This window comes from Colius striatus, chromosome 3 (genome assembly GCF_028858725.1).
Source record: "Colius striatus isolate bColStr4 chromosome 3, bColStr4.1.hap1, whole genome shotgun sequence".
Lineage (NCBI taxonomy): Eukaryota > Metazoa > Chordata > Aves > Coliiformes > Coliidae > Colius > Colius striatus.
This window is the reverse complement of record NC_084761.1, coordinates 13,495,006-13,510,411: the sequence shown is the minus strand read 5'-3', so window position 1 is coordinate 13,510,411 and position 15,406 is coordinate 13,495,006. Positions and strand designations below refer to the sequence as shown.

Genomic DNA, 15,406 nt, shown 5'->3' with positions numbered 1-15,406 from the left:
CAGGTAAATCTGCTTGTGTGTCCCAGCAGTTTACATGCATACAGCTGTTTCCTGCTCCCAGCGTGGGAGGGGATATGGACAAGGCAAGGACTCTTAAAGCAACTGAGTAGAAAATAGGAACAAGTTGTATCACAGACGTCCTCTGAGCAGTCTTGTTGCACATCTAAAGGCATTGTGTAGGATGAAGCACAATAGATAGAAAACATTTTTTGTGTAGCTTCAGTGACCTTCCATCTCCTGAATATGACTAATGCTGTACAGGAAGACCTTTTTCTCTTATTCATGCAGTCTGTGATGTCTCTTCTGATTCAACAGAGTGCCAAAAAATACAGGAAATTACTTTCACCTTATGAAAATTCATGATTGTAAGGAAGCTCTTAGAGCAATTGTTCTTTGCAAACTTCCCCCCCAAAAGGGGTTGGTTTTTTTTTCTACTAGTAAACCATTGTAAATCTTTTAGCATACATGTTGGGGTTTCTGCATATATGTGTGTTCCTTCTCCTTTATGAGAAGGCACTTCCAATTTTTTATGTTAGGAATCAATAAGCTACGGCTCTTTCTGTCTATGGCTTATGCTGAAAGTATGTACTTGTACAGCACACTGAATCCTCTGACCTCCAGTCTGATTCTTCAGAATGAACTGTTGTGTTGGCATGTTTACAGTTGTAATGGAGTGGAATAATTCTATCCTGCTGTCTCAAGCCTATGATGTACAGGAGAATGTATGGTTTAAGAATACATATTGTTGTTGGAGTCCGAGGTGGTATTTTGAGAGTGTTCTATTCTGAATTAGCCACTTGGTGAGGGCACCTACTGTCAGTCTGATCATTACTGACATGGCCATGATCTCTGATATATATAATATGGTTTGCTAGCAGCAATGTTTTCCATTTTCTCGTCCTTATGACATGGCTACAACTGCAAGACACACATCCTAAGCAGTGAAGAATACTTTCTCACCAAACAGAGCGTCTTCATCTGAAGAAATGAAATGGAAGTGTTTGAAAGAGAATGGGCTTCTGCCAATGATCATCTCACTCCAGACATAAAATCTGCATCTATATGGGAACGATTTTATTACTTCTAAAAAGTATGTGCAGGGCTTCATACACAAAACATTTTGTGTGATCTTGTGTGAAAGCTGTTGTTAAACAAAAAACCCAAAAACCTTGTGCATTTTCAAATAAGAATACATTTTATTTGTAAATATGGCCAAAAAGGCCAATGGCATCCTGGGATGCATCAAGAAGAGTGTGGCCAGCAGGTCAAGGGAGGTTCATCTCCCCCTCTACTCTGCCCTGGTGAGGCCTCATCTGGAGTCCTGTGTCCAGTTCTGGGCTCCTCAGCTCAAGAGGGACAGAGAACTTCTGGAGAGAGTCCAGCACAGGGCCGCCAAGATGATCAGGGGACTGGAACATCTTTCATACGAGGAAAGGCTGCGGGAACTGGGGCTGTTGAGTGTGGAGAAGAGTGAGGGGAGATCTTATTAACATGTACAAATAGCTAAAGAGTGGGTGTCAGGAGGTTAGGACATCCCTTTTCTTGTAGCTAGTAACAGGACAAGGGGTAAGGGGATGAAGCTGGAACACAAAAAGTCCCACTTAAATATAAGAAAAAGCTATTTCACTGTTCAGGTGAGGGAGCCCTGGCACAGGCTGCCCAGAGGGGTTGTGGAGTCTCCTTCCTTGGAGGTCTTCAAGACCCGCCTGGACATGTTCCTATGCAACCTGATCTAGGTGACCTTGCTTCTGTAGAGGAGTTGGACTAGATGATCTGTAAAAGTCCCTTCCAACCCCTACCATTCTATGATTCTATGATATAACTGTTAAAGGATTTTGTAAGAGATGAGCAAATCCATAATTAAAACTCTTGAACCTAAAATGGAAACTATCTGGAGACAAAGTCCTTCAGAATGGGATTTTTTTGACAAGCAGGTCTAGTTTCAATAATCACACATTGTGGGGGTATCTCACACTTTCATAAAGATATGCCAACCAGTCCAGGATATACCTTTTTCTCACTGTTATGAATTTTAAACAAAATACTTTGGTTTCTTACAAATGGCTTCTATTTTAATTCCTACCCAGTGTCAGTTAGCTGCATTCATCATGCAATGGAGGAAAAAAAGCCACAAATTCTTGAAGCTAAAGGACTGACTTCAATAACACTTTCTTTTCATTGTGAAGATTTTCTAGATAGAGATCTCAATAAATGCTCAAATATACTCAACTTATGATTTTTTAAGAACTGATAGAGTATTGCTTTCAGAAGAAATACTGCCTTAACTAAATATCAGTAGAATGTTATGACAACTCCACTTCATTATCAGCAGTTTATGTGGATTAAGCTATGTTAATACTTCTGTCGTTCCAGCTCTTCAAGCAGATCAGGATGTCATCCAAGCTTCCACTTGTGATATTGCTCTGTTAGACCCCAGTGCACATTGGAAAGTGAGAAGGCTGTAATTCAGTTAGATTTGCTATCCTAGAAACAAGCTTAGTTCTAATCTCTTTACTTTTCCTCAGGGTGAATCAGTGAAATACTTCCTGGATAACCTGGATCGAATTGGTCAGCTGGTAAGACATACCTTCCCTTTCTGAACCAAAAGAGACCAAAGAAATGATAGAAGCCTGAATGTGCTGTGATTAATGCTTTTGACTACTTTTAAAATATTTAATAATGCATTAAATAACATTCTTCCTGTAGAAATAGTAAACTCCAGCCTTATGAAACCTAAGTTTAGTATTTGCTTGATCATTTTTGACAGACAGCAAATACTGGTTGTGGAAGTTCTATTTATCCATGTATTTTATCAGTCCTTCTCCACACTATGTAGACCTCAATCACATTTTGTGATGATGTGTTGGCTGGTGTTACTTAATAAAATGAAACCTTTCCAAAGAAGAAAAAATTACTAGCACTTGTAGCATTCAAAATCTGTAGTGAAAACATCTGACAAGATACTTGGAGAAAAAAGGGAGATAATTTTCCTAAATAGAACCAACAATAAGTTTCTGATAAACAAATCTCTCTGTAACGGTTGGCTGGGCCAATACCTGTGGTAGACCATGTTGCTGTGCTCACTAGTCATAGAGTATGAACATGGAAGAAGTATCTCCCCTACAGTTTTCAAGATGTTCTTTGCAAGAGTAATGAAGTGTGAAAAAGTAGATTATAACAGAAAAAAATCCTTTCAGTGATGCCGTGGTGATCTTGCTGTACTGAAGGCTTCCTAAATGGCAATAACACCATAGCTGAGACTTTCATAATGGAGAGTTTGACTTCAGGCTGAAAATGAGAGGTTGAAGGATAAGGATAAAAATGTGATCAAGTGCATTAGTCCTGTGTTTTTGTTCTCATAGAGTCATAGAATGTCTCAAGATCTTCTGTAGCTGTTTATTGATGTGTTGAGACAAATGGTCAATAGTCCATTATTTTGAAGTTGAGTAATCATTCTTCATAATTAACACAAAATTCCTTTTGTTGATTTTGCTAATTTCCCCCCACACACACACTTCAATATTCTGGCATGAGCCAGCATTTTTTAAGGGCTTTTTCTGACGTTTTTCTCCTTTCTCTTACAGAATTATTTCCCCAGCAAACAAGATATCTTGCTGGCTAGAAAAGCCACCAAGGGGATTGTAGAGCATGATTTCATCATTAAAAAAATACCTTTCAAGATGGTGGATGTAGGTGGACAGAGATCTCAGCGTCAAAAGTGGTTCCAGTGCTTTGATGGAATAACTTCAATTTTATTTATGGTCTCCTCCAGTGAATATGATCAGGTTCTCATGGAAGACAGGCGCACAAATAGACTTGTGGAGTCCATGAATATCTTTGAGACAATAGTCAATAACAAGCTTTTCTTTAATGTTTCTATTATCCTATTCCTCAACAAGATGGATCTTCTTGTAGAGAAGGTAAAGACTGTCAGCATTAAGAAGTATTTCTCGGACTTCAAAGGCGACCCCCACAGGCTAGAAGACGTCCAACGTTACCTGGTGCAGTGCTTTGACAGAAAGAGGAGGAACCGTAGTAAGCCGCTCTTCCACCACTTCACCACTGCCATAGACACTGAGAACATCCGCTTCGTGTTTCATGCTGTGAAGGACACGATCCTTCAAGAGAATCTGAAGGATATAATGTTGCAGTGAAGGAGAGCAGCCCATGGCCTGTTAAAATTTGCCAGAAGGTTAGATCAAAGTTTTTATCCTTTCTTTATGGCCCTTGCATGTGGTATAGGACCCATGCTAATTACTTGGCTCAGGAATGAGGTAAACTAGCCAGTCCAAACAAAGGAGCTGTAGGCCGAAGGAGTCAAATGTTGATGTTAGCTACTGAATCATTTGGACTAGAAACACTACTGAAACACGGCCGTTGTAGGTTCTGTACCTAGTTTGGAACGCTGAATAACACAACCACCTTCTGCCTTCTTAGAAAAAAGAAATCTCTGGCAAGCTATGTATGAAAGACACATCGTTTTGAATGAAATGCTCATTTTTCAGAGACACTAGTTGTACAAACTGCCTTTTTTTTTTTTGTAGCTTGAAGGTGCTGAATCGATCAAACTTACCTAAATGCAATGAGATTGGCAGCTGTATTGTTAATGGAAGTTCCGTTCTTAACCATTAGGAATACAACCAGATTGTGTGTGCACGTTCAGCTTTGCCGAGGGCCTGGAATCCACTGACCAAGGTGGATACACAGCTCTTGTCTGAAAGTTTTGTATGAGTCTCCTGAGGCAAAAGTCTAAAACTGTACAAAGAAACCTGTGTTGGAGTAAGCTGGACGGGAAGTTAAGGCCTCACTGAAATGGAGAAGGGTTTATTTTGCACTATGTGAAGGGTATTACATCATGGGAAAACTGATTTCCTTGGTGAAGCAGCCTGTGCTAGAGCATCCAACCACGTATCTGCATGGTGGGTGCTTGAGTGAGACGTACTGTGTGGAAATTCAGCACTGTCCTCAAGCCACACTTGGCAATGTTTGTGAAGGTTCAGTATCTCTCGGGACAGGGCTTTATCTATGCTCAAAAGTTTGAAAGCTGATTAAACTCTTAAGCAAAGGTTTTGGTAGTACAGCAGCTGCTTGATTAGTTCCCACCAACTGACCTTACAAGAAGACTGAACACCCTAGAGATCCTAGTTTTACAGCTGCACTGATGTATTTGGACAGCAAGACTTTGCTGTAAAATTAGCCTTTAATTTGTGTCTTAATGGGATCTTTAGCCTGTAGTGTAACGCACGTGTAATTCTGAGTGCAGTGAAGTTGGGAGCTGCCCATTTGAGGCAATAGGTTCATGTGTAAAATTGCAAGAGGCTATGAATAATGTTGATATGAACTGTTAAAATTCCTAGCTCTCTCAAATCTGTGTAACTAACTGCCAGGTGCCTTTTTTGTGTACAGAAATATCGGATCTTTTCTACCACAGTGGGGTACGTGGGCAAACTGAAGATCTGCCTTTGATATCAACATTGTAGTGTTCTCCTTTAGGTAATCCTCAGACATAGTTTACTGTGCAATTTTTGTCATAGTTTTTATCCAAGAATAAAACCTGAAGGGCTGTTTGTACCCATAAAAACTTAGCAGATTCCCTGGAGTTCTTATCCTCTTTGAGCTTCTAATGGCATGTCGAAACAAGCAACGGTTTAAGTTCAGCTGGCAATCCCATGGGAAACGTCAAAAAAAGTCCCGTTCCCTTGTCCTTTCATGTTAATTTGGATAAAATCTGGAATCTTTCTTCCCCTCTGAAGCTTGCAGATGTTCATATCAGTATTTTTGTGTAGTTTCCTAATGCAGCAGTCTCTTGGCTTTCTTTGTGCAGGCTTCAGAGTGGTGAAGACGTGGCTACTTCAGCGCTAGTAATGCACATGGTATCGAGGTAAGAAGCAACTGAAAAGGTGCAGATGGGGAAATCTAACTTAAATTTGAGCAAACTTAAACAGGAATTAGCTTCCTTGTGACAAGTCTTATTTTTGCCAGGACCAACTGTCTTTTAAATATTTATTCATTTTTAACCTTGAAGAGGAAAGATGTTATGTGACTAGTATTCAAACGGGGGGAAGCTCTTTAAAGTCATTACATTTGAAAAGGTAAACGTTTCAACGCAGAGTGGGGTAAACTCACTCATCATTTAAGATTCTGTTCTCTGAGCTAGCCCCTTTGTTTGGCTGAAGACTTTCAGATATTTTTTGAGTTCTCAGTAGTGGTTTCCACTTCACACAGGATACTGGGAAAGAGGAGACAGTTGTGGCTGATGACTTTGAGGTTGACTTGGGTTTATTTCCTAGTTTGCTATGAGCTTGATTCTTTCACTAAACTTTCTAGATGGGTTAATATTATGCTTTCTCAAAAGAGTTAATCATTCCCTTTCAACTGTATTGTTTTTCTCAAGAATTACCTCAGTTTTATATCTGAATCTACTGTAGTTTTACCTGGGAGACATAGTATGGAATTTTCTGTACTGTTTTTATCTTCATGCTCATCCATGGTTTTGTATCCTTAGTCACCTTACAGATTTAAAACCCTGAACAGAGCTAGTAACACAATTTAAGTGACTTAATCTGCACCTAGAAAAGAAATAGCATGAGAGATCTCATGTTGAGCTCTCAAGCAGTTTTTTTTATATTATACAGCAGTTTTGCACACTAAGAGTTTTAGGGAACCAGTTTGGTCACCTCGTGGCCATTTCTGTGTTTCTTCTTTTTATTGGTAAAATGAGCCTAAGTGTGACACTGAAGACTGTGGATGAAAATCAGTAGTTTGTCTCTGTAGGCTCTGTGTTCTGTAAGACTTTGGTAGTGATGGTTCACACAAGGAACCCAAGATCAGGGACCTCTTCTTTCAAAAGTCAAGCACTTCTGAAGTTTGCAAAGGAAACTGGCCTATAAATAAAAAAAGACTTCTTTTAAGTGACAACCTTCTCTGCAAAATAGACTCCACTTCTTGCCACAACTGAGGGGGTGTGTGTTTGGGATTTTTTTCCAAGGTATGTTGTAGTATATTAAATCCAGAAAATCATGTTATAGCAAATCAGTTAATTAGTGAGGCAGAGCTTAGGTGAGGTTGTACAAACATCTCGGGACAGGCTGGGTCGGTTGCTCGGTCCTTTCATAAGAAACAAATAGAAAACTTTATTTTAAGTGACATCCTGGAGAACTTTGCAGGTAAACACAGCTGGAGAGAACATCTTTTTTTTGTTAACTTTATAGGCTTATTGTTCATTTGGCTAGTCAGGAAATGGGTCACAGGCAGGATGATAATCAGATAGAGACCTTGAACAACTTTTTTTAAGAAAAAGGCAGCCTTTTGCTGTCCCTCCTCTGGCACCCAGAGGGCAATGACCAGTGATGGGGTGTTGCAAATGAGTTTTCTCTTGCAAGAACAAAGAGAGGAAGTGCTTGCAGCACGCGCTTGCAGGAGAGACCTATGTAACCTTGCAGCTTAAGTAGAAAAACTAACTAAATGGGAGTCATTTATCAAATGCTACCTTGTATTTGTTGTCCTCACAACAGGCTTGAAGCTAACAGAGCATGTCAATCAGTACCATTCCTTCAGATTGCAGTGCTGTCATTCTCTGAACAATTCTTAAATGGCATTACAAGGCAACATGGTAAATTGGAATTAAAAAGGAAGAATGGTTTTCTGTAAGTGACATATTTAATAGACAGTTGTCACTCTGGAGGAATTAAATAGTTCTTAATGTTGAAAATGAATGAATATTGATTATGGAATGGAAACTACTGGCCTCTCAACTTTACAACTGAAAGACGCTTCCAGTTTGGTACAGAGAATTGATACTTAATAGGGCAGCAGAGATGATTTTACTTATTAATTTGAAAATATATTCAGAGTTTTAGAATACTGCTATGTAGAACCTAGAACTTGGCATGTTACAAGTATGAAAAAGCTCCTGAAGATGACTGTTCACAGGCTTTCTGGGCCAACTAAAGCCTGAATCTCAGCCAAGCAGAGTGGAAAAGCTAAAAGCAAAAAAGCTGTAGTGAAATGCCATAAGAAGAGCTGACCTGTATAAGGCACTGCAGGTGAAACTGTCATTCCACTAGGAGAGCTCAAGTAGTTTTTGTATGAAAAATGGTACATTTGAAAAATGTGTCCCATCCTGTCAATGTGTCATCCCCCATCCCCATGCTCCCACTTCCCACCAGTATTCACCAGTCCTGGTTACTATAATCTGTAAAGAACTGTAGAATTAAGGAAAGTAAAAGAACAGATATGGAGCCACTGAAGAAAGTAATGGCTTTCTTTAATGACAGACAACTACCTTCCACACAACATCATTTTGGAAAACAAGCCCTTTGCTGCCTTTAGATGGCTGTCTTTGTGGATATTAACTTCCTGTTGTGAAGTCTTTTCTATGTGTGTACTTTTGGGGGGGGGGGGGGGGGAAAATCATTCTGCTGCTTGGAAGTACAGAATTTCTGTAAAAGACCTCTCTAATTTTTCAAGTAGTAGCAAAGTAGACTTTGTTTTGCTGATGTCATCAAGTTCTCAGGAGTCTTTCCTGAACTGATAGGCAATTTGATGCGTGCCAGCTTGAGACAAACATGATATGCAATAACACCTCCACACAGTGCAGCTTGTCATGTAAGCCAGACACTGACCTCTCATGATCAGAACTGCATTGATTCCTCTAAGCTTAGTAATAACCTCTTTTCTGTATCATTTTTCTAGTCTAAAATCACATGGTGTAGTCAGGGGTTTTAATATAGCACTGCCAACTCCTTACCTCAGTACACTCTTTATTAATTCTGTAATACAAAGTGGTGGGTAGGGTGTTTCAGTAGCAACTATAAAACATCTGTGCCTACTTTTGTAAATGAGTTTTTAACAGATTTCTAGGGAGCCTCCATTATGGATCAGGAAGACTGGCGTGGGCTGGGCCAGACTTGGCCTGAATTAATACTGACTCCACACACCTGTAGATGAACACTGCCTAGTGAGGAAGTAATTGGCAAGATAATACAAGACCTAGTTCTTTTTAATATTACTTGTTTTATAATTAGCTGGGGTGATCTCTGCTTTGTGCTGTGAAGTGGACATTGCTTTGTTTTGACACTAATCTTTTTTTTAAGTAGATGGAAATGAGTAAAGGCAGCGTATTTGGAGCTGAAAGTGCTGCTCTGCCAACCAGGGTCGCGCTCATTCTTTGCTCATCCTGGTGACTGGACAGTTTAGCCTGATTCTTGACATTTTTATCTTTCTAATGGCATTTGGAAAGGAGTGTTGAAGTTTGTATAGATATGCTTGTTTTTTTATTGGGTGGGGAGTATGGAGGTACTAGATGGTCAGTGCTTGGCTTGACAAACTGTTATCATAACCTAGCTCTTGACATATGTCTGAATGTCATATCTTCTGTCTGATGTGAAAATATTCACAGCTGGAGAGGAAAAAAAGAGCAGCACTGACTTACAAGGTGGGCACTCTGGTAAAAAAGCCAAAGTATGTTGGAAGGGAGCAAGAGAGGGGAGCTATTTTCTAAACAGATCCCAAAAGCTGATGGTACTTAAAGACTGTATTGAAGTGAAATGCCATCTGTATTGACCCCAAAAAGCTTTGAGTGACTCCAGAGAGCTATTAGCTGTGAATTAACAGCAGCAGGCTGGCAAGGCCATCCCTGCTGCAGCTGCACACGCTTCCAGTGTAAATCTCTCTTCACATGTTCATAACTGGGTGCTAAAACTCAATTTCTACTAAAATGCAGTGTGCAGATCTCTGGTCAGCCAATGCATCTTACTCCTTTCTAACAGCTACTTAAACTTTCTTCAGGATACAAGAGCGTGAGAAGTATTCAAGGGGAATGGCTAGGTAAGAGACTGTTTCCATTATTTGAACAACTACAACTGATGGAGGGCAAAACTTTTGGGTAATACCTGAGAGAGCATCTTGGGAGGAAAGTAACAGATTTTGAAGAGCACTACTGCTCTGCTAATACTTCCCATCACTCTCTTGTGCTGAGCTCGTGTGCAGGCATTTGGGCACAAAAGCGGAGAGAAGATAACAGAGAGAAGGGGGATGTGGAAGAGAAATGATCTCTTGGTAGTTCCTGGGACTTGGAAAGCATGATGGGTGGTCTTAGGTTTGAAAATGTGTCCAAATTCCCATTTGCAATGAAGCCATTAACTCTTTTTAGGATAATGAGCATCTTCTGGTGAACAGTTTTTGTTATCTGGAATATGTAATGAGCTTGAGTTGATGATACATGTTAGAAAGTATTTCTAAAGACTACACTTAACAAAATGGCTAGTATTTATTGCTCTTGTGATGAGTGGTCTTGTTTATGGATTCAATATGTATGAAAGCAAACTGACAGAACACAATACTATCCGGTGACACAATCATGTAGCTAGGAAGCCAATTAATATTATCTCTTATTCTGCAATTTACTTGCTCTCTGGTGCCTATGCATTGTAACACACATACTATGCAATATCATTCTCAAACCAGTTCACTGCATTGAGCAAGAAAAGTCTGAGTTTAGCCTTAATATTCTAACAATTCACAGGAAAGTACTTTTAAAAACAGTGATAAACTAAAAGAAGGTGAAAAATGCTTAAAGTAAAAAAAGCACAGTTCCAGATTGCTCACGTAAGTGTCTTTCTAGCACCAAAACAGCATCCATGATAGAAGCAGCTACTTGCTGTAATAGTTTCAATTTATAAAAACTGTGTACTAGATAAAATTATATTGTGATGTGTAAAAAGTGTATTTTATAGCTTTGGTGACTTAGTTTACTGTTTTGTATATATGAATTTTATAAATCTATTAAAACATGACTTGCTATACTGTTCTTTATGGGTTTTATCTTTCACCAGAGTGATATTTTTTGCTTCCTTCAAAGATTTTCTGCAAGAGAGACACTTTTTTAATAAGTTACAACACAGGCTGCATGAAACTACAGCTGTCATGCAATAAAACCTTATTCTGTACTCTTTACCTGTCTCTCACCTCTCCAGTTCTGGTCTGAGTCATTCTTCCTGAGTGTGTCCAGGACTGAAGGCTTGTGAAACGTTGGCTTGTGTAAACTTCCAGCTCACTCATCCAGAGCATTGGGCATTCATCTGTAGCTGACTTGGGCTAGGGAAAAGGAAGGGGAAACACAGTGAGAGTTTGTACTGATTTATTTTAAGCTCAGCAAGAGAAGATGTGATTGAACCTGTTGAGTTAGCAACACCTGTTAGAGATTCCTCTCCTACCATACAGCATCTGATAATGGCTGTGGGAGCATTACTTGCTGCTTTTCCAGTGCCAGTCCTCTCTTTGGGCTCACCTGTGTGCTGTGGTATCCTGACCTTTGCAGGATCATTGGTATCCTTGTCTTAAGGTATTGTCCTCCTGGTATCAACTAATTCTCCCAGAACTTGAACTTCAGCTCTTAGGAATGTCATTAACCTTTCCCCACTTGTACTTTGAAAGGTCATGTCCAGCAGGTTTTTATGGCAAGTCTTAATTGTTTGTATGAGCTGTTCATGCCTAATCAATTACATTGGCAAGTACACAATTTGGGACCTTCATGGAGCCTTGTTTGTTCTTTTTACTAACCATGGGAATGTTTGCTCCTTAGCTACATCAGGCTTTTGGGAACAATTGACTGCATTTCCCTTGAGGTGCTGAGCACTTTCGGCTACCAGTCTGTGTACTGTTGGTGCTCAGCATCTCTGAAAGTGAGGACAGATGAGTTGCAAATTTAGTATGTGCTAATAAGAGATTTCCAGGTGTGATCATGTACTTTTTAATCTGAAAGCTTTCAGCAGCAGCTCCAAGGGATCAGCTCTGTGAGAGCAAATTAGACCTTTCCTGGGCCAAAGCATTCCTGTGCATTACAGCCCTATAAGACTGCACAGAGAAAAAGTTTAACAGATTTCTCACTGGAGAAACAGAGGTTTTTCTGGCAAAACCTGCTGGAACATGTTGACATTGCAAGGAAGGGGGTTGTGCCAGGCCACTGAGATTGACTAACAGAAAGGGAAGAGGATTGTTTTAAGCCGACACTTATGCCTGCTCTCAGCCTGGTTGGGATTTGGTTTTATGTATTGATGATGTTTCTCTGGTGCGTGAATTGCTGAATCTCTAAAGCTGTAATCAAAAGCAGCAGTGTCTTCACTGAAGTGCCTACTCTGCCTTTCCTCACTCAGCAGCTGTGAGCAGGTGCTTAAATTGAACCCATTTCAGTGGGGTTTAAATGTTTATTTGGGACACATGGTGGAGAGCTTGAACTGGGGTATCCGAGTGACACTATTTTTCCATACTTGTCCATATTTCTGTCTCTCAAACCATCTCACTTCATTCAGCAGAGATGTCCCTTTCATAATGCAGCCACACCAATGTTGCTCCCTGAGAACAGGGGCCAAAGCAGTTGGTTCTGCAGGTAGCTTGTTTCCAGGGCCAATGAGTGCTTGTGCTCCAGGGAGAGCATACACCCAGTACATTAAACCTTGAGTTCTTTTCCCAGGGTCAGCATGGCTACTTGTTACTAGAGTGTCTCCTGTAATCTCAGTAATCCAACGCTTGGAAGATAAAAGGGAAAAGGTGGGTGTTTCCCCAGGGAGAGGCTGCTCTCAAACACAAAGTAGCTTGTATTTTTCTTGAAGTGTACAAAGTTTGGGGTGGTTATAGCGGGATTTAAGTGCTCATTACAGCTCTTTGATGAGAGAAAGCAAAATCCTTGTGGTTTCTAGCTCCAGTCTGTTATCTTGTCATCCTGTACAGATCTGGGAGGAAGTTTATTCAGTTACTAACAAAAATTACGGAATTTCTTGACACTCTTTCCAAGACTGACCAGCATTGTGGTGTTAAACAGGAAGAGTTGTTAGGAAGAATGCTCAGGACTTCTTACAAAAAGTAGCTTTCTCTAAAAGCCTCAATTTTTCCACAGCAGAAACAGACTTGAGTTAAGTACCATTTTTAGGGGAGGTAGGGGGTCACACCTATTGTTAAATCAGAAAGTACTGGGTATTTCTACATGGAAGATACTGATTTCTTCTCTTCTACCTTGGCAAGCTGTGGTAGACAATTTAACCCCTAACTAGCAAAGAGTGTGGAATCTTTTGTTGGTTGGGTTGGATTTTTTCCCCCTTGGATAGTTGCATTGCGCTCCTACTCCCTTCAATTACACCAACTTCTTGTTTTAAGAGTTGGAGTGGAATGTTCTGCCTGTTTACTCTTTGGAGAAGATATTTGTCTTTATAAGCTCGTAAAGCTATTAAAAGACTCTTGTTTTCTTCTCTGTTCAGGATTAGAGACTTGAGAAGTTGCTTTAAAACAAGTATGCTTGAGCTTGGGGCAGAAAAGGGTGTGACTGGAGTTACTGTGATGGTGGAGAGTTCACAGAATGGTAGGGGTTGGAAGGGACCTCTAAAGATCTAGTCCAACCCCCTTGCTCAAGCAGGTCCACTTAGATCAGATCACTTGGGAACATGTCCAGATGGGTTTTGAAAACCTCCAGAGAAAGAGACTCCACACCTTCTCTGAGCAGCTTGGTAGGCAGAGGATGGTGTGATTTGGGAGGTGTTCTGAGCCAGATGAGTCTATCATGAATCTGTATTGTGCCAGTGCCTTAGGCTTTGTTAAATGAAAGGTAACAGCAGCCTCAGGAAGGAGTTACCTGGTTTTCCTGAAGGCAGGTTGCATGTGGAGTTCATTTCTAGATCATCTACTTGTCACAACAAGGCACTCACAGGTCCCAAGACAGAGAAATGAATGTGCTGCCTTCCTGGGAGGATGTGCTGTAAAGGGAGGCCACCTGCCACAGCTCTTGAGCTGTGCCCAGGGGAGCTCTGTGCCCTCTGGGACTTGCCTCCTTTCCCATCTGGGTGCCCATTTCCTTTCACTGCCTGTCTTCCTCCAGAAAGCTCACCAAACTGAAGTGCTGCACAATGAACACCCAGGTTCTCCAGCCTGCTGCCTCCTGCATGGTGAAACTCTGTCGCTGGGCCGTTTGTAACCAACTCTGATCTTGCCTGCTGAGTTGCAAGGGACTTCTGGGTGTGCGTTTATATATAGAGTGCCCTAGTACTTCTCACTGATGGTTGAACTGCAGATTGACCTTCTAAAATGACTTCTAAGTATCTCATCTATATTTCTGTTCCACAGCTTACTCAGCAGTTTATTAGCTGCAAGTTATGCTGGTGTTCTCACACCCTTACAAGTAGAAGTATCTCCTCAGAAACCTGCTGGTTAAAATGCAGGAAATTTTATTTAGGAGCTTACCTTCAACTTGTTTTACTTCTAATTCCTCTGTCAGCTCTTTTCTACAACTCTGGTACACACACTGAAGAACAGGAATTACATCTTTAGGCTGTAGTCCTGGTTATGGCCTTGATTTTCTCTATAGCCTTGGGTAGTCACCTTATTTCTCTGTGACTTCGGTTGCCTCCAGTCCTTACTTACACTGGTATATACTCTAATGTAAGTGCAAAATACTACTTACAGACCCCAGGAACAAAACTTTGTGCTGTAATGTACAACAGCAGTTGGAAAACCTTTGTTGATGTGAACAGTAAACCTGGAAACCTTTGTTGATGTGAACAGTAGCCACCTCCATGGGAATGTCTTTACACAAAAACACCCAGTGCATGGACCTTTTCTCCTCCAACTGCCTAAGGACTTATTCAGCCACTTTTTGCCTTTCACTGCAAAGTTGTGCCTTGCCTGTGGACCTTGCTGAGCTCTGAGTTGCCACACTCATTTACTTCTTACCTGGAGCACATCTGGACAAGGTGAGCTGGTAAGTGGTGGTTCTGTCAGTGGTGGTGTCAAAAATACTTGTTATTGATAAACAACAGCTCTTCATCAGAAACTGACCCTTTCACAACAGAGTGAGTCTATATGCCAAGTGTCACTTAGGGAGTTTCCCATCTGTGACTTCTGCATGCAGTTCAGTCTGTTCCTGTGCCGCTCATTCTCTCTGTTTTCTTTACAGTTTGTTATGATAGAGGTCTGCCTCTTTCCCTTGGGCAACATTGCTATCCCGAGTTTATGGCCTCCTTCTGGAAAGTTTCTAACGTTAAGCCTTAACGATTCAGTACAGAATCGAGTAAGAGCAAACAAGGCTGAAGGAAAAGTAATCTCTTGCTTAAAATAGTAAATCTGTTAAGGCAACAACTGAACAAGCATGGGACAGTAGATGGATTTGTAATTCAAGCAGGATTTGTTTGGAAAATTGTTGCTGGGAAGAATGTGTTGGATGAGAAGGCCTTGGCATTGGAGGCTGCCAGGAGAGGGCGGCAGCCACAGCCCTGCTGCTCCGCGCCTGCCCGGGGCCCAGCGCCTGCCTGGAAAAATGCTTCCAGGAACTGCTATCATCAGTCCCCAAGCCAGAACTCCCTCTTTTCTCCCTGTATGAATCATGCAGATGGGAAGTTGTTGGTGTTTCCAGAATCAGTTG

At 40.9% G+C, this 15,406-nt stretch overlaps 1 protein-coding gene across 2 annotated transcripts in view; it reads left to right on the top strand.

The window, feature by feature from the left end:
• Window positions 1-15,406, top strand: part of GNA12 (G protein subunit alpha 12) — a 58,803-nt gene that overhangs the window by 33,670 nt on the left and 9,727 nt on the right. Inside the window, exons 3-4 of one of the 2 annotated variants that reach the window (XM_061992077.1) lie at window positions 2,526-2,576; window positions 3,585-4,192. In XM_061992077.1, the coding sequence (XP_061848061.1) occupies window positions 2,526-2,576; window positions 3,585-4,154 (621 nt within the window). In that variant the 3' untranslated portion in view covers window positions 4,155-4,192. Of the gene's footprint in view, window positions 1-2,525; window positions 2,577-3,584; window positions 5,586-15,406 lie in introns of those variants that run through there. The other variant, XM_061992076.1, reaches the window with a different exon arrangement.